The sequence below is a fragment of the Notamacropus eugenii genome, chromosome 7 (assembly GCF_028372415.1).
Source record: "Notamacropus eugenii isolate mMacEug1 chromosome 7, mMacEug1.pri_v2, whole genome shotgun sequence".
Classification (NCBI taxonomy): Eukaryota; Metazoa; Chordata; class Mammalia; order Diprotodontia; family Macropodidae; genus Notamacropus; species Notamacropus eugenii.
In genome coordinates, this window is record NC_092878.1 from 2,071,085 (window position 1) to 2,089,484 (window position 18,400).

General features: G+C 39.7%; 1 protein-coding gene across 3 annotated transcripts in view; it reads right to left on the bottom strand.

The window, feature by feature from the left end:
• The window catches only part of AP4E1 (adaptor related protein complex 4 subunit epsilon 1), an 85,943-nt gene that overhangs the window by 25,221 nt on the left and 42,322 nt on the right, over nucleotides 1–18,400 (bottom strand). For all 3 annotated transcript variants that reach the window (XM_072623058.1, XM_072623056.1, XM_072623057.1), the window contains exons 12-15: nucleotides 17,990–18,102; nucleotides 17,767–17,885; nucleotides 16,079–16,381; nucleotides 14,074–14,188 (exon numbers count right to left, since the gene is read on the bottom strand). In XM_072623058.1, the coding sequence (XP_072479159.1) occupies nucleotides 14,074–14,188; nucleotides 16,079–16,381; nucleotides 17,767–17,885; nucleotides 17,990–18,102 (650 nt within the window). The remainder of the gene's footprint in view (nucleotides 1–14,073; nucleotides 14,189–16,078; nucleotides 16,382–17,766; nucleotides 17,886–17,989; nucleotides 18,103–18,400) is intronic.

The following is an 18,400-nucleotide window of genomic DNA, read 5'->3' on the forward strand; positions in this document are numbered from 1 at the left end:
GACGTCATGACCTGGGAAGCAGGACAGCCACCTTCAAAGATATGAAAGGCTGATACTTCAAAAAGGTATTAGACTTGTTCAGCTTGGCCCCAGGGGGCAGAACTGGATGCAGTACGTTGATATTACAAAAAAGCAAATTTAGCCTTGATTTAAGGGAAAACTTCTGAATGATTAAGACCCCCAAAAGTGAAATGGGCTGCCTCAAGAGGTAGTGAGCTACCTCCTCCTTCAGTGAAGTTCTTCAGCAAAGGCTGGATGACCACCTGTCAGGGACATTGTGGAAAGAATTTCTGTTTAGGTGTGGGTTGGACTGATTGGAGTCTGTGAGGTTCCATCCAATTCTGAGATTCTGCATTTACAAGTTACTTTATAATCTGTTCAGCATTTGAGAGCAGGAAAATTTTCGTTTTAAAAGATATTCTATTAACAAAGAAGTCTTCGTTTTCGAATAAGCTCTCTAAAGGCACACTATGTGAAGGTATCACTTTGATCCATCTATAAATCATCCTTTGAAAGACCAAAAGCTATGAAATGGGGGTCCTAAAAGTGACCAAATGTTCAGCCTGAACAGCTCAAAGCTGCAGCTTCATGGGGTTCTCTTTAACACTTCAATTCCTTGCTCGCAGTTTCCAAAACCATACAATGTTACACAAGAAATTCAGGTTAGTGGGAGTAGAAGAATCCCCTTCCCCCAAGCCCCTATACTAGACCAAGGGGATTTCTTTAACAAGATGAGAAGTGAAGGTATAATAAACTAAAATACCTGTGGCAAACCTAAAATACAAGTGAACATCCTTTGTAGCATGCCACACCAAAGTCACTAAGAAAATAGATACTAGAGAATGGAGAAATTGGGTCTCTTTTCCAAATTATACAGCTATATAAAAATGTTTGAGAATATTTGAAAGGATAGCCCTATTCTGTTCAGCAAATCACTGTGAAGAACACTGACAGCAGTCGGGTGACTTCAACTTGGAAGTCTCCCTTATGGCCCCAGAGAGTCAGTATCTCTGGTTCCTAAGTTCTGAGACTGCCAAACCAACTAAAATGAATCAAAGACCATGAAAAGCCATTTTAGCCATGTTATCATCCTTTTGGACTATATGGTTCATGACTAGATTCAAGACAAAGGTCCTTTTCACATCCAGAGTACGGACATAAAGTGGCCTCTCAATGACTTGAATGAAAGCATGTTTCGCAAGATGACTATTTAATTCACGTGGTAAGAGGGTGTGGCTTTTAGAAAGAATTCTAGATGCCTAACAATATCTTTAATGGATATTACTATGGCAAAGATCCTGAAGTATGATGGACCTATAATTTCCTCACTTGTTGGGTAACATGAAGCCTGTTAAGAAAATTTCAATTTAGATGATCCAAAAAGAAACTCTTAAATTACACTTGATTTTAGAGTGATTTTTACAAAAATGAGTATGGAGTTATTTGGGAAAACAGAAAAATAAGAGGTCACAAGAAGCTGGTCTCTTTACGGTGTCTGATAAGAACAGAAGTAGGAACAAAAAGAATAAAAACTGCTAAAAATGTTTACAAGAAAACTAAAGAGGAAATGACAAATAAACAATGAGCAAATCAAAATTGATGCAATAATCAATTCAATAGTTGAAAATATTTACCAAACATTTGCTTTGTGCCAGAAACCATGCTAAATGCTAGGAATAAATAAATCAATTATTAGGCTAGTAATCTAATATTTAAATGAATATTTAAAGTTTAATAGAAACCAGGGGAAAAATGTATACTAAAACAGTCTATCTGAAGCTACACTAACACACACACACGTGCGCACACACACACACACACACACACACACACACAATGGGCAAGTTCCACTGGAGAAAGTGACACTAAAAGGTATGCAGTTAAGAATCATAGTGAGAATTAAATGCAACTAAGATATTTAAAAATGACATAATAAAAAAACTTTTAAAAATGCAAGACAGCATGGAATGAACCCAAAAGTACAAGACTACAATCTCCCTACAACTTGTTCATTTTCTAGCAGACAAAACTGAGGCCCAAAGAGCCACAGAATCTCAGGGTTGAAAGGGCGCTCTTCAATCACAGAACTTTAAAGGGTATATCCTGGGCAACATTTCCGTTGTCACTTGTCAGAGCGGTCGTCCAACCTACATCTGAAGACCTGCAGCAAATGGAAAACCTACGACTTCCTGAGGAAGCTCATTCCACTTCTGTTAAGCTCTAATCATTAAGAAAGTTTTCCACACCTCGGGTCAAAATCTGCCTGTACAAATTCTACAGGTTCGGGTTAACTCTGCCCTCTGGGTGCGAGCAAAACCAGCCTCATCCCTCTACCACATGACAGCCCTTCAAATACACAAAGAGAGTGATCACGTGTCTTTCCTAAGCCTCTTCTTCTCCAGACCAAGAATTTCTAATTCCTTCCACAAGACCCTCAAATAACACTATCTCCGGTGCCCTTACAACTCTGCCCGTCCACTTCTGGATGTTCTCAAGCTTGTCCCACTCCTTTCAGAGACATGCTACGTCCAACATATCCCAAAGAGGTCAAAGACGGAAGAAGGTCTGCCCATCTGCGAAAATATTTAGAACAGTGCTTTTTGAGGTAGCAAAAAACTGAAAACAAAGTAATGATCCATTGATTAGTGGACAGCAGAACCAATGGTGACATATGAATGTGATGGAATGTTACTACATGTGATAGGACATGGTGAATATGAAGAATTCATAGACATACGGACTCCAGTGGCTTCCTATCATCTGCTGACCAGTAGGGGACAGGACCAATGAGTGGTCTCTGCCCTTAAACGGGAAGAGGAGGATAAAAAGGAGGAAGGAAAGGAAAGAGGAATGGAGAGAGAGCAAGAGAAGAGTGAAGGAGAAAAGTTGGGGGAAGAAGGAGATGGCCAGAACCGAAGAGAACGTCTGAGTTGTGGGAACGTAATCTCCCTTGCTATGCCTGTATTAACGTAGCATAAAATCACATTAGTTTTTCTGAATGCCATGGTACACGGCTGGACACTCTGACAGGGCTTGCTGTCCACCAAAACCTCCCGATCATGTTCCATAAAACTGTCTTAATCATGAAGAAGCTATTTTTTTTTAGCCACAAGTGCAGGACTTTCTTTATTAGATCTGGTCCAATCTTCTTGCCAACAGAAATCATTTTTGTTCTCAACTCTGTTATCCAGCACATTAGCTATTCCTCCCAGCTTTGGGACATCTGCCAATCTGATCAGCATGCATCTGTGCTTTCATCAGAATCACTGAGGAAGTGCTGAACAGCGTAGGATGCAGGATGTCTAACTGTAACCACAGAGATACTCTAATTATCAACATCAAGTAAAACATAAATCAGGTAGACATATCTGAAGGCTCCCCACCTTCACAGAGGTAACCTACAAAGTTCAAGACAGTGAGGCTCGCCACCTTCTTCTTTTCACAAATGATGTCATATTGACTACATCAAGCCTCAGTACACTTCAGAATAAAATTCAAGAGCATGCAAGAGACCAGCCTAACATCCATACAGATAAAACAAAATGGAAGAAAAACTCCTATTAACATACAGATGGATGGCAGGTCTATGAGTCAGGTTATCAGCACGTCTTGAACAGATGTGCAGTGAGATCCGAAGAAGACAAAGAGAATGAGCCAGAGGGCATCTGGTAAAATACAACTCACTTTCAACAGTTTCAGGTAGCTCCCCAATACAAAAATCTATCGTTTTAACAGAACATTCTTTTGGTGATGCTGTACAGGCAAGGATTCTGGAATACCACAATCACCAAAGAATTAAAATTGTAAGTGACTAAAGAAATATATGGGGGTACATGTAAGCTGTAACGTATGAAGAAAAGAGACTTGGGCCTAAAAAATAAAGTAAAAGATAACATCCAGGAAATATAAAGCCACAAAAGGAGGTGACAACAGATGAATGGACAAAGGGATGCACTAGTACCCATGGGAAGTAAAAAAATCTGTAGAGATGACAGGCTCTAATGCATTGCGTAGAGCCTATATGAAGGGGTTATGGAAAGACACAGGATGCAAAGGCATGAATGAACTGTGATATCAATGTAATCATGAATCCAGTGAAACATGACGTGTTTACTATCTCTAAGGCATGGTACTAAGGTCTGGGCATACGATGAAGAAAAACAAGACAATGTATGTCCTCAAAGATCCCTTTATCTCAAAGTATATTAAAACCAAGCACATTAATAAGTACGATACAAAATGGAACATGTACCAATGGAAAGGTCTAGACCAGCGGTGGGAAACCTGAGGCCTCGAGGCCACATGTGGCCCTCTAGTTACTCAAGTGGGGCCCTTTGACTGAATCCAAACTTCACAGAATAATCCCCTTAAAAGGATTTGTTACAGCACAATAGTGTTCCATCACATTCATATACCACAGCTTCTTCAGCCATTCCCCAATGGATGGGCATCCCCTCGATTTCCAGTTCTTGGCCATCCCAAAAAGAGCTGCTATAAATATTTTTGTACATGTCGGTCCTTTTCCCATTTTTATGATCTCTCTGGGATACAGCCCTAGAAGCAATGTTGCTGGGTCAAAGAGCATGTACACTATTGTACTATAAGAAATGAAAAACAGGAAGACTTCAGAGAGGCCTGGAAGGGCTTCTATGAACGGATGCTGAGTGAAAGAAGCAGAACTAGGAGAACATTATACACAGTAAAGCCACAGGGTGCAAGGACTGTTTCTGACAGACTATGGAATCAGAACGCAGAATGAAGCAGGCTATTTTCTCTTGTTTTTCTTGGTTTCTCTCATGGTTTCCCCCGTTCGTTTTAATTCTTCTATGCAATATGACTAATGGGAAAATGTGTTTAAGAAGAATGTATGTGTAGAACCCATACAAGATTGCATGCTCTCTCAGGGTGGGACGGGGAGAAAATTTAAGACTTAGGGAAGTGATTGTTGAAAACTGCTGGTATCCTGCAAAAAAAAAAAAAAGGGATTTGTTCTACAAAACTTGGACTCACTTTCCTTCTACCTCAGTTTCCTCAACTGTAAAATGAGGGTAATAGCACCTTCCTCACAGGGTGGTTGTGAGGATTAAATCAGATAATATTTATAAAGTTCTTAGCATAGTGTTTCACATTTAGTAAGCAATATATAATGCTTATTCCCTTCCTTTCCTCCTTTCTTTTTCCTTCCCATCCCTTCAGACCTTTGCATTAGTAAGATGATTTTGGCAGCTACATGAAGGAAGGGGAAAGATTGGAAATAAGGAAACCAATTATGAGCCTATTACAATAGTGAAAGTCAAGAACTGATAAGAGCCCAAACTAGATAACAGCAGAAATAAACAGGAGGAGACTGGTGCAGGAAATCCTGGGAAGATGAGAACAGAGCTGAAGTCATTTTATCTGGGGAGTAAGAAAAGAGGAAAAAGTCAAAAACAATTTCATGGTTTCAAGCCTAAATAAATATAAGGTTTGTGGTTCCATTAACAAAAATAGGAATGGTAGAAGAAGGGTCAGTTTTGGAAGGGAATTAATCAGTTCAATGCTGGACATATTGAGTTTGAGGTGCCACCAGGACACACAGGTGGGACTGCCCAATACACATTTCATACTGGGGCTGAGGAGAGAGACTGGATTCGGATATATAGGTCTGGGAGGCACCTGCACAGAAGTGATAAAGCAATGGGAATAAATGAGATTTCTAAAAAATACAAAGACTGTATACAGAGAAGAGAAAGATCCTAATGCACAGAGCTTTGGGGGATACTCACACTTGAAAAGGAAGAGAAAGGAAAAGACCTAATGAAAAAGAATGAAAAGATACAGTCAGGTAGATAGGAGGAGAATTTGGAAAAAAAATTTGAAGAAGTCAAAGAGAAAGTATCCTTAAAGGATAGGGGGATGGAGGAAGTGTCAACAATGTCAAACAGGGCAGAAAAGTCAAGGATGATAAGCAGTGAGAAAAGGTCACTGAACATGACGATGAAGATCGTCATTAGTAATTTTGGGGAAGGCAATGCAGCAAAGCAGCAGGAACAGAAGCCAGATTACAGGGACTGAAGAGAAAAGGGCAGCCAGGGCAGACTACTCTTTCTAGTAGGTTAGCTGTAAAGAGAAAGATTATAGGACAACAGACTGAGAGGTAAGCAGTCAAGAAAAGCTTTTCTTCTTGGGACACGGAAGCATGTCTGTGGGGAAGTAAGGAAAACACTAGGAGAGAAGGGAAGTTTGAAGATGTATGCAGCTGCAAAGAGCAAGAATACAGGACAACAGACTGAGGGATAAGCAGGGTCAAGGGAAGGAGTTTTATTTTTTAAAGAATAGGGGAAATTCAAGCATGTCTGTAACAATTAAGTTGGTAAAAGAGAGGAAGATTTCAAAGACAGATAAAGGGTGGAAAGTGAGAGATGAGAAGCATGATTGCAGAGGAGGATACCAATGAGATCAGGGACTCAAGTAGCTAAGTTACACTACTGGGTTTATAACCCAAAGAAGTAAGCAAAAAAAGTGTTTCTTATACATCAAAATATTAATGTAAGTTCTACTTACAGAAGCAAAACTTTATTAGCAGACTATGTACCGGTAGGAGGCAGCGAATGCCTGAACAAATTGTTGTATATAACCATAACAGAAAGTTACTGCAATGAAGAATTCAAAGAAACATGGTAAGACTAAAATGAACTGATAAAGAGTGAACAGAGCAGAACCAAAAGACAATTTACATAACGACTCTAATGTAAAGGACACCCACACTAAAAGGCCACAGACTCCAGGTCAAATGCAAAGCCTAAGGAAGACCAGACGACAGATATCAAAACCTACTTCCTTTCTGTGAAGAATTGGCAAACCCAAAGAACAAAAATGGTTTTGTTTAGTCTTGGGAACTGTTGTGAAGTGATTACTATGTTAAGATAAAGTGTATCAATTAAAAAATAAACTGGAGAGGTTAGCCTTGGCAAGGAGGAGAGCCAAGACCAGAGAGGATGGGTGAAGTCAAAGAGGTTCTAAGGTATAAAGGAGACCAAGTGGGGAGGCTTAGGGTGCTTAGATTTAATTTTTTTTACAAAGGAGAACATTAAGAAAGGTTCATCAGCTGAAAGGGATGCACTTAGGGACTTGAGGAGCAAGATGAAGCACAGCTGCTATGGCAAGAGGCAGAGATAAGCAGGACACATAGCACACGTGAAGACAGTTAAATATGTCGATGCTTAAAGTTTTACTATTTCACTTCTAAGAATGATCAGAGACACCACAAAGCAATGCCTTAAACAGGCCTTAGTAACACTTTGAGCACAATGCTTCTTAAGTGTTTCAGGCTGGAAGCTCTTTTAAAAAAAAAAAAAAAGGAAATAATTTATGCTGATCTCTTCCCATGAAGTCTGAATTGTTTTGTGTAGAAACTTACTAAATATAAACAGGCAGTGAGGTGACACAGGGGAGACTGGAGCTCCGTGTGACTCTGGGCAAGTCATTTATCCTGCCTGCCTCAGTTTCCTCACAGGTATAACAGGGCTAATAACGGCACCTATCTTATAGGACTGTTGTGAGAATCAGATGAGATATTTGTAAAACATTCTGTGAACTGACGGCACTTCATAAATACCAGTTATTATCACGTTATCATGTGGAGCTAACAAGTTACCAGTCTGGAGTGTACACATGGGATCCACACAATCAATAAGTGACCGAGTTCCATGAAAACCCTCCCACAGGCCAACGTCCCGTTTGTTTTGAAGAATGTTTTTCTCACAAAGATCCACCCCACTCGTCTGCTCATTTCCGAACCTCCTCCTTTCTGGAAACACATTCTGCCTGCCATTCCCTCCACACACAGCCGTCCATGTGTTTGTCATGTGCAATAGTATTTAAAGTTCTGCTTCCGTGTCTTTAATCAAGTCTTTCTTCCACTGAAAGCAGGGAGGGGCCATGGCTTTAATTCATCATGCGATCACACAATTCCCATTCATATGAGACAATATCATTTTCAATGAGAGCTCAATAAGCAGCCAAGATATTCTCAGTGCTCCTGTCCTGTCTAGGGAAACCAAATGAACTATGGAATCTCAGAGCTGGAAGCGATCTCAGAATCTATCTAATTCAATCTCCCTGACAGAAGTACATACTCCTTCCCTTAGAGGACTGAGGTGGCTCAGTGGAGAGACATAGAGTGGATAGTGGATAGAGTCAGGAAGACCTGAGGTCACATCCAGGACCAGACACTTACTAGCTGTGTGACCTTGGACAAGTCACTTAACCTCGGCCTCAGTTTCCTCCACTAAAAAAACTGAGATAATAATAGCACTTAACCTTGCAGGGCTGTTGGAAAGACAAAATGAGAAAACATCTGAAAAGAGCGCTTAGCACAGTGCCTGGCCAACAGGAGGGACTGCATAAATGCTGACTCCCTTCCTGCCTCCCTTCTTTCTCTATCTTCCTTACCAGAAAGCCACAGCACTGTTTAAGAAATATGACATGGGGGGGCAGAGCCAAGATGGCGGAGCAGAAAGTCACACATATGCTAGCTCTTCCCCCATCAAATACCTGTAAAGAAAGACTCTCAATAACTTCCAGAGCATCAGGAGCCACAGAACAACAGAGTGGAGGAGATTTCCAGCCCAGGGTGACCTGAAAGCCCGACGGGAAACGTCTGTCGCACAGACATGGAGCAGAGACCAGCCCAGCCGTGGCCTCATGGCGCAGCTCTGGGAGAAGGAGGAGAGCACGGCTCAGGGGCGGAATCTCCAGACACAGTAGCAGCAGTTCACAGATCCCTCAACCCACAAGTGCCAAAGGTCAGTGAGAGGGTTTTTTCAGCTGGCCAAGAAGGGAGAAGGGCCTTCCCATAGCCCGGGCCTCAGGCTGGGGCCCTCAGCCTGCATCCACTGTTGGAGCATAAAACCCCTGGGGGCACTGAGCAGCTGATTCTTACCTCAGCCCTGTATAGAGGCCCTGCAGCAGTTGATCTTTATCTCACACTGAATGGCGGCCCTGCCTTCGCACCTTCTCTGAATCTCAGCTCCCAGTGCTGGCTTGGTGGAACTGGAGGCCAGGTGGTTGTGGAGAGGAAACTGCTAAGATTCTGGGCACAAAAATCTCTCCCTGTTCCCAGACCAGCGTACATGCTTGATTGTGCCACCTTGGAGGAACTGAAATCTTACAGATTCCCAGAGTATACCCTACTCTTGACAAAGGACCCAAAAGTCAAGTAACTGGTTGGGAAAATGCCCAAAAAAGGGAAAAAAAAATAAGACTATAGAAGGTTACTTTCTTGGTGAACAGTATCTTCTCCCATCTTTGCAGATGAGGAAGAACAATGCTTACCATCAGGGAAAGACACAGCAATCAAGGCTTCTGAATCCCAGCCCACCCAATGGGCTCAGACCATGAAATGAGAGCTCAAAAAGGATTTTGAAAATCAAGTAAGAGAGGTGGAGGAAAAATTGGGAAGAGAAATGAGAGAGATGCAAGAAAAGCATGAAAAGCAGGTCAACACCTTGCTAAAGGAGATCCAAAAAAATGCTGAAGAAAATAACACCTTGAAAAATAGGCTAACTCAATTGGAAAAAGAGGTTCAAAAAGCCAATGAGGAGAAGAATGCTTTCAAAAGCAGAATTAGCCAAATGGAAAAGGAGGTTCAAAGGCTCACTGAAGAAAATAGTTCTTTAAAAATTAGAATGGAACAGATGAAGGCTAATGACTTTATGAGAAACCAAGAAATCACAAAACAAAACCAAAAGAATGAAAAAATGGAAGATAATGTGAAATATCTCATTGGAAAAACAACTGACCTGGAAAATAGATCCAGGAGAGACAATTTAAATTTAAAAATTATGGGACTACCTGAAAGCCATGATCAAAAAAAGAGCCTAGACATCATCTTTCATGAAATTATCAAGGAAAACTGCCCTGAGATTCTAGAACCAGGGGGCAAAATAAATACTGAAAGAATCCACCAATCACCTTCTGAAAGAGATCCAAAAGAAGAAACTCCTAGGAATATTTTAGCCAAATTCCAGAGTTCCCAGGTCAAAGAGAAAATATTGCAAACAGCTAGAAAGAAACAATTTGAGTATTGTGGAAATACAATCCGGATAACACAAGACCTAGCAGCTTCTGCATTAAGAGATCAAAGGGCTTGGAATGTGATATTCCAGAAGTCAAAGGAACTAGGACTAAAACCCAGAATCACCTACCTGAGTATACCTACCTGAGTATAATACTTCAGGGGAAAAAATGGTCTCTCAATGAAATTGAGGACTTTTAAGCATTCTTGATGAAAAGACCAGAGCTCAAAAGAAAATCTGACTTTTAAACACAAGAATCAAGAGAAGCATGAAAAGGTAAACAGCAAAGAGAAATCATAAGGGACTTACTAAAGTTGTACTGTTTACAATCCTACATGGAAAGACAATATTTGTAACTCTTGAAACTTTTTTCAGTATCTGGGTAGTTGGTGAGATTACACACACACACACACACACACACACACACACACACACACACACAAACACACACATATAGAGGGAGACAGAGCACAGGGTTAAATGAATAGGATGGGATCATATTTTAAAAAAATGAAATTAAGGGGTGAGAGGAATATATTGGGAGGAGAAAGGGAGAAATGGAATGGGGCAAATTATCTCTCATAAAAGAGGCAAGTAAAAGACTTTTCAGTGGAGGGAAAAAGGGGGGAAGTGAGAGAAAAAACATGAAGCTTACTCTCATCACATTTGACTAAAGGAAGAAATAAAATGCACACTCATTTTGGTATGAAAACCCATCTTACAATACAGAAAAGTGGGGGAAAAGGGGATAAGCAGGGTGGGAGGGCAAAGGGAGGAGGGAGCAATTAGAAGTCAACACTCTTGGGGAGGGAGAAGGTCAAAAGAGAGAACAGAAGAAATGGGGGTCAGGATAGGGATGGAGGGAAATATAGTTAGTCTTACACAACATGACTATTATGGAAGTCATTTTAAAACTACACATATATAACCTATATTGAATTGCTTGCCTTCCCAATGGGGATGGGTGGGGAGGGAGACAGGAAGAGAAGTTGGAACTCAAAGTTTTAGGAACAACTGTTGAGTATTATTCTTGCATACAACTAGGAAATAAGAAATACAGGTAATGGGGTATAGAAAGTTATCTTACCCTACAGGGCAAAAGAAAAGATGGGGATAATGGAAGGGAGGGATGTTAGAAGGAAGGGCAGATTGGTGATAGGGGTAATTAGAATGCTTGGTGTTTTGGGGTGTGGGGAGGGGAGAAATGGGGAGAAAATTTGGAACTCAAAATTTTGTGGAAATGAATGTTGACAACTTAAATAAATAAATTTTTTAAAAAAAGAAATATGATATGGACCATGCTTAAAAGCAATGGGGTGTGGGACAAAAGAGAAAATGAGGCTAAAATCAGAAATTGGAAAAGGCTGAAAGTAAGGAAGAACAAACAGGATAAGAAAGGGAAGAACACAGAATCCTATGAGTTGAGAGAACCCATCCTATGTAGATGGGGCACTGTAATAAATCAGGAGGGCTGGAGATTAATAGGAAGAGGTGAGGAATGTCATCACAAGGAGGTCTGGAAGGAGGCCAAGATAAAGGACAAGCTCCAGTCTGGGGAACATGGAAGCTCTTCACAAATGGCAGAAGAATGAAAGATAAGGGACATGAAGGCGAGCCAAGGTGGCAGGATGCGGCAGACTGTGGGTAAACAAGCCAACAAAACACAAGGAACAATGAGCACAGAAGCATAAAGTGACACCAAAGGACATCAGCACATTTATCTTTCTTTTGGAAGTAGTTCCAGTGTCTCTGTACACCAGAAGGAAAGAAGTAAAAACAACAAAAGTGACTGTGGGTCAACACCTTCTGCAGCAGACAGGCAATAAAAATGAGCCAGAGGGAGACAAAGTAGTTGGGACGTATCTGATATCATAGAGATCACAGAGTTTCAGTGACGAAGACCCCTTGGATGTCAACTAGTTCAAACCCTTCATTTTATGACTCAATTAACTGAAGGCCATTGACCTGAGTAATAAGAGAATGGAGGGAAGCAATAGGAAAGAGAGAAGGGAAATTGATCTAATAAGATCAAAGGTCACATAAAGTCCACACAGCAAACAATGCCAGAGGAGACAGAATAAATGGAATGATGTACAGGGAAACTACGGTGAATTTTAATGTTTCAAATCATCAAAAACAGAAAATACAAATGTATTTGATGTAATAAAGCACTCCAAAAAAGTTCTTTAAAATTTCTCAAAATAAATATATAGCTTTTCTATGTGATAAGTAATCTACAATGATATTAAGTACCTGAAATATGAATCCCCCAGGATCAATTCAGACAGACTGGGTTGAGGAGGTCAACTTGATCTGGATTCCTAGAGCTAACCTGTATTTCAACATTGGAAGCCAGAGATAACTATTTATATGCTCCCATAACAAACAGGTACAAATGCTATGGCTCCGGGCATCCCTTTAGCCTACAGTTTTCCATCTATAGCTATGTGTATATGAACATTTGTTTATCATCTGTGCATCAAAACAAATTCATTTTCAGAAAAGGTCAGATATATTCATTTCAGTAGTCAAATCTTGGATTCTGACAATCAGTGACTAAGCAAATGAAACATTTCTGGGTGGTTTTGGTGGTAGTTATTTTTGTACTGTAATTTATTGAGCTCAAATAGCTGCTCATATAAATTCTTACTCACATAAACTGAATCACAATAGCCATTCGTTCTCTGGAAGAAAAATACTGGCCTAGAAATCAGTGACCTGAGTTTTAATCCTGGCTTTACTAACTAGCTCTTATTTTGGCTCATAAGATCACAGACCTTGGGAAAGTCACAAATTCTTTAGCTCTAAGTCTCTTCAGCTAAAAGGAAATAAAAACTACCTTACTACATCCAACTTAATGGTCTCTTTGATAGTAATCATAAGAGATATGTGGCACTAACCACCAAGAAGAGAATCCCAGCTTCTCTCAATAATTCATTATGGATAAGACCATCTAAAATCTCTCTAAATCCCACAAACATGTATAGTACATTCTGTGGAAAAGTACTTCATTCTGCTTCATTCAACAGGTTTCATTCAACAGGTTTCATCCAGTAGATCTTACTCAGCACCAGCTTCTTTCCTAGCACTGGGCGAGGTATGGAGGGGGATATGACAAAGCGTAATGCAATTCTTGTGTTATCCTCAAGTCTTCAGTCTAACTGGTTGTCCTTCAATGCTGCGGTGGTGTTTGGTTAACAAGTTACTATTTAACCTATGGATGGCCTTTAAGATTCTGTGATCACATTCCCTTTCAGCTTCTCTCTTTCCACTTTTTAGTATGTCCTCACATAGTAGTTCCTTCAACCTCTGCCCAGTTGAGCTGCCCTTCTCTGGACCTTTCTCCAGTTCCATGATTCCTTTCCTGAGGTGCAACAATCGAAAGTACATTGTATATTCCACGTGCAGAAACACCACAGTCCTTAACTGGTAAAACTGTTTCGTTTCCAAAACTTTTTGATGATATCTAGCAATTCTTTGATGTTGTGGACTACAGTACTGTAAGGAACAATTTTCATAAAGCAGGCATCTTCAAGGAACAACCTACAGTGACTTACAAGTCCCTTTCCTGGATCAAAATGAGGAGCTTATTAGAACTTTCACTGAACTATTCCTTGAAGGAAGAAACTGTCTTTTGTCTCTTTGGTGCACCCACGGCTTGGCACAGTGCCTGGCACATAGTAGGTGCTTCCTAAATGTTTACTGAATTAAATAGTATGGAAGTATGACTCCAGGGTCATCTCTGCATCACTTATTATGAAACTACAATATACCAGACCCCTGGCACAGGAGTCATTTATCACCTTATATATGTTAGGATATTTGATTTAATATAATCATCACAATTGTTTTTCCAAATTCTGGATATGTAATCAGGATATACAATGTATACAGACAAGTTTAAAGTGGGATGAAAATATGAAATTTTTGCAGTTGCTTAATAACATGATTAAAAGTACTGTCCAAATGAAAGAAGTATCACTCAAAGGTCTAGTTCTATACAAACTATAATCACCTTTTCCCTGAGAAAGCTTTTCTTCTTGTCGCTGATGGTGAGGTTTATACGGTGCTGCTCCTTGATCCAGTCCTTCGGCCACAAAACCATCCAGGAAAGACAAAGAAGCATCCACCTGTATTAAATGGAGAATAAAATTGGAAGTCTCTTTGAAAACATAAGCATGCAGGGAGTCACTCTTTAACCTAAATAATTTAACTTGATATGACAACAAAAAATAAGGTATTTTTACATTAATAAAACAGTATTCACATAATCCATACAAATAACATTCAAATTCTACTCATTTTTAAGAGTGAAATGAACATAAGTCTAAATTTCAAAACAAATGCCTAAATTACTGACCTCTTAAAAAATCTAGTCAAAGAAAATAGCAATTAACACAACAGTATGAATGAGACAGCCTTGGCAAACCAATGAAAATAAAACTGCTTACAATGGAACACTTAAGACATGGTGACATCAGTTTAAGTATGCTATTTGAATTCAAAAAGCTCTCACTTTTCATTCTAGTTGTAATAAAAAGGTAGATCAGAAGGAGAAAGAGAAAGGAAGAGAAAAGGAATTAGTGATAGTGGAAAAAAAAGTGAGATGGAAGGTGGAAGGGGGAAAGAAAAGAAGTGAATATACTGGAGGATTATCCAAGTAGGTAGCTGTATTGCCAAGGCAATATTCACAGCACCACTATAAATATGCTGGAGTAGTTCTGAATCACAGAGTGTAACAGAGTCTCCGAAGAGAAGGCAGAAGAACAACATTTATTCAGACACCTGAAAGCCAAATCCATCACAGTAACCAAGAAGTCAATACACGTAAGCACTGCATGGGACAAAGTCATTCCCAAGACTACCTGCCTACTCCCCCACCTTCCCACAAACACTCAAAGATTAGCTGTACGTGCCTGTGTCCTCTCTCCTTCACCCCTAACCATTCTCACCTACTTCCTCCTAGTTCTGCTCCATCCTACTGGTTCCACCTATTCATCAAGCTCTCCCTATCATATTTGATTTAGGCTCCCATGTGCCTTAAGCAAGTCACATAGGCCCATTAATGAAGGGGAAAGTTATTCCCATTTAAACTACCATTACAGTAGCTTTGCCTTACCTCAGATCCAAATTAATGTAGGATTACAATAGCTTCAATCCCCAAGTCATTTATATACTTGATCTTTTTATATTTAATTTTTAACTTAAGGTGGTGGGATTCAGAGCTGGAAGTGACCACAGGGATTATCTAGTTCCTCCCCTTCATATTACAAACCAGAGAACTGAGGTCCAGAGAGGTCGTGACCCACCCAAAGTCAAAGAAGTTCAGAACTGAACCATGGGCTTCGGATTCCAAATCTAGAGTTTTTTCCACTATACCATGTCTCGTCTGACATCAACAAGATAACGTGATGGGATAGAAAAACTGAGTCTCCCACTTCCTTCGTACCCTGCAAAATACCTCTAGTGTAAGTTATCAATGCTATGTGAATTCATTGAAATGATGAATGAAAAATGAACCCAACTGGGTCCTTTCCTTTTACTTTCCTCTTTTCTTTCTTCTTCCAAATCCTTTGGTCTGTTTAATTCATAGAAACCTGACCACAAATGACTTCTCTCTGAAAATGTTTTGATTTAGACCAAGATGAAGAAATGTGGCTCACTTTGAGAAAAGAGTCTCTAAAGGGGAATGCCTAATTCAGAGAATACCCCAAAAGAGAAAGGAGATAGCACATGAAATGTATTAGTAGATAAGTAGATACACAAGAAATAACTGTATGATCTGGAACATTTAATTCTTTCTGATCTCTTAACTACAATTACCTTGATAATGAACTGGGTAGGGTTCTTGCTGCTTGTTCCACACCTACACCCGTAAGTTGTAACCTATTAATCTTAGGATCTCCAATTTCCCAAACACTACTTCAGATGTTAAAAACAACTTGACTAAAAACGTAAAGAAATAGGTTGCTATATTTTAAAATAATATAGTATAGTAATATAGAGTATAGACATCATACCACTAAGTCTTCACAACTTTTATCAATTGGAAGTAAGTTCTTCATAAGTTCCACATTCTCCTGCAAATGTTTTAATTCAAAAGCATGCTGTCTCATACAAGTGTCCAGGGATACACTGAATTCCTGAATTAGTTTCTCAACTGTTTTAGAGAAGGGTGCTTGATGTGTCAACTTGGTCACCGCAGCCATAATCCAGGCTTTTGTTTCTGAAGTGATAGATTTATTCATAAGCAACCTGTGGAGCTTTGTTATAACGACCTCTGGTGTTCCCTTATCTAAAAGGTAAGAATATTCCCCTAAAACCTGCGAGTAATGAACAAAGAGAGGATTATATACATACAGAGTCATAACAGTAAGTCATAACAGCAAACTCATCTATGACAACAAAATAATAAATGCACCTTTTCCCACAATTTAATTTTATCTCCATTAGACATTCCCCAATAGCAAAGACAGTCTGAAGACGGATCCTACCGGCACATTTTAATGTGGAAATATACTAAGGAGTGGAACTAAATATAGACAACTTTCAGACATCACCTTTTACTATTTAAACATGCCAGCAGCACGTCATTACAAGACGCTTATTTCCAGACTAAGCAGTTCTGACTGCTGATTTTATCAGCATATTTACACGGGGAATGGATAAAGAAATTCAAGTATTTGGATGTGATGGCATTATCACACAGTTTCAGAGAAAGCTAAAAAGACTTGTATGAACAGATAATTAGTGGGGTAAGAAGAACCAGGAGAACAACGTATACAAGAACAAAAACATCGTAAAGACAAACCGTGAAGACTTAGGAACTCTGCCCACAATTCCACAGAACGCACGAAGACCCATGTTACCCACCTCCTGAGAAAGAGGCCCCAGGAGCGTAGAGTGAGATATTTTTATAACATGGCCAAGCGAGAATTTATATTGTTCAGCCATAAATGGTTGTAACAAGGGTTTTATCTTTCTTTTTTAAAGGGAGGGGAGAGAAAGGTGGGAAGGAAAATAAGGCATATTTGTATTGACTGAAAGAAAATTTAACTTTAAAAATACATAAAAGCCATGCAACAAATTTTTAAAAAGAAAACCCAATGTAATATTAAAATATTATAATACCTATACATTTGGATGTAAAGAAACAAATACACACACACATATTCAAAGTGAGACAGTTCAGGAATTGGCAAGACAGAGAAAGCAGTAAATAGAGGGATATGTGGTAGGCAGTGAGGGCAGGAACAAGATGGAAGGACACCTGAAGGTAGTCCAACACTGAAATCAATAAAACAATATATGGGGCTACTACCACACAGCTGTTGTGGTGATGGTCCTTCATTCTTGAAGAGGACCATGACACCAGGGAGATGATGGCATGACTTGCACTTGACTTTGTTTGGAGTGAGGCAGGGCTGGGCAGGTCACCAGCCTCACTTCTCCTCCAGAGCCATCTGGATCCAGAGACCTGATATTCCTCAGGATGACTGGAGATGACCCAGGATGCAATGGGAGACCCTGGCCCTTTCAGGCTAAAGTCTTTTCAGATTCTTACTTTGAGTGAGATACACCCATCCAGTGAATAGTCCTCCTGAAGCAGTGAGTCAAGGGGTGGCCCCTTTGACTACATTGTTACCATAATAACCAACCCTACACAATTGTAACTTAACCAGGATATTCTGTAACATATTAGGCTCACCCAGCTCATGACCTGCAGAAATCTCTGTGGATAAAACGCATTTTCTATCTCTAGCAAGCTGAGATAAGACTGAACTGCATGGAGTCTTAGCTGTTTGTCTTCATTTTCATCATCAAAACCTACAAAGAAACAACACATCATTGACTTTACCACTGAATCATATGTGGAGGCTGTAATGAAATATATTAATCTTTAATTTCCTTCTTTATATAAAATCACCAACCTTCTGCCAGGAGCCTCAAAAAATTGTTGGGGATATCGGGATGCATCATGTCTCCTCCCACTGAAAACACAGCGTTCATTGTCTGGATGAACCACTCGTTGTCAGGAGCATACGTAGCCACAGAGTTAAGGAAACGTGCATTTCACAGCATTGTTTACGGAAATTATCTTTTCTTCTGGAATCTTTTCAAAAAAACTGATTCTATTTGGTAGCAGTTTTACGTTCAAACTCAGAAAAATCTCAAGCACAAACTCTGAGTTAGTGTCTCAGTACCTAACATGGCTCCTCCCATGTAAAAAGTACTCAGCTATACATGACAAATGAAAAAATGGATAAAATGGATTCACTACCTGAAGATTGAAAGATTAAGTCCCATGTATATCATACAGCCTATGTAAATTCAAATATATA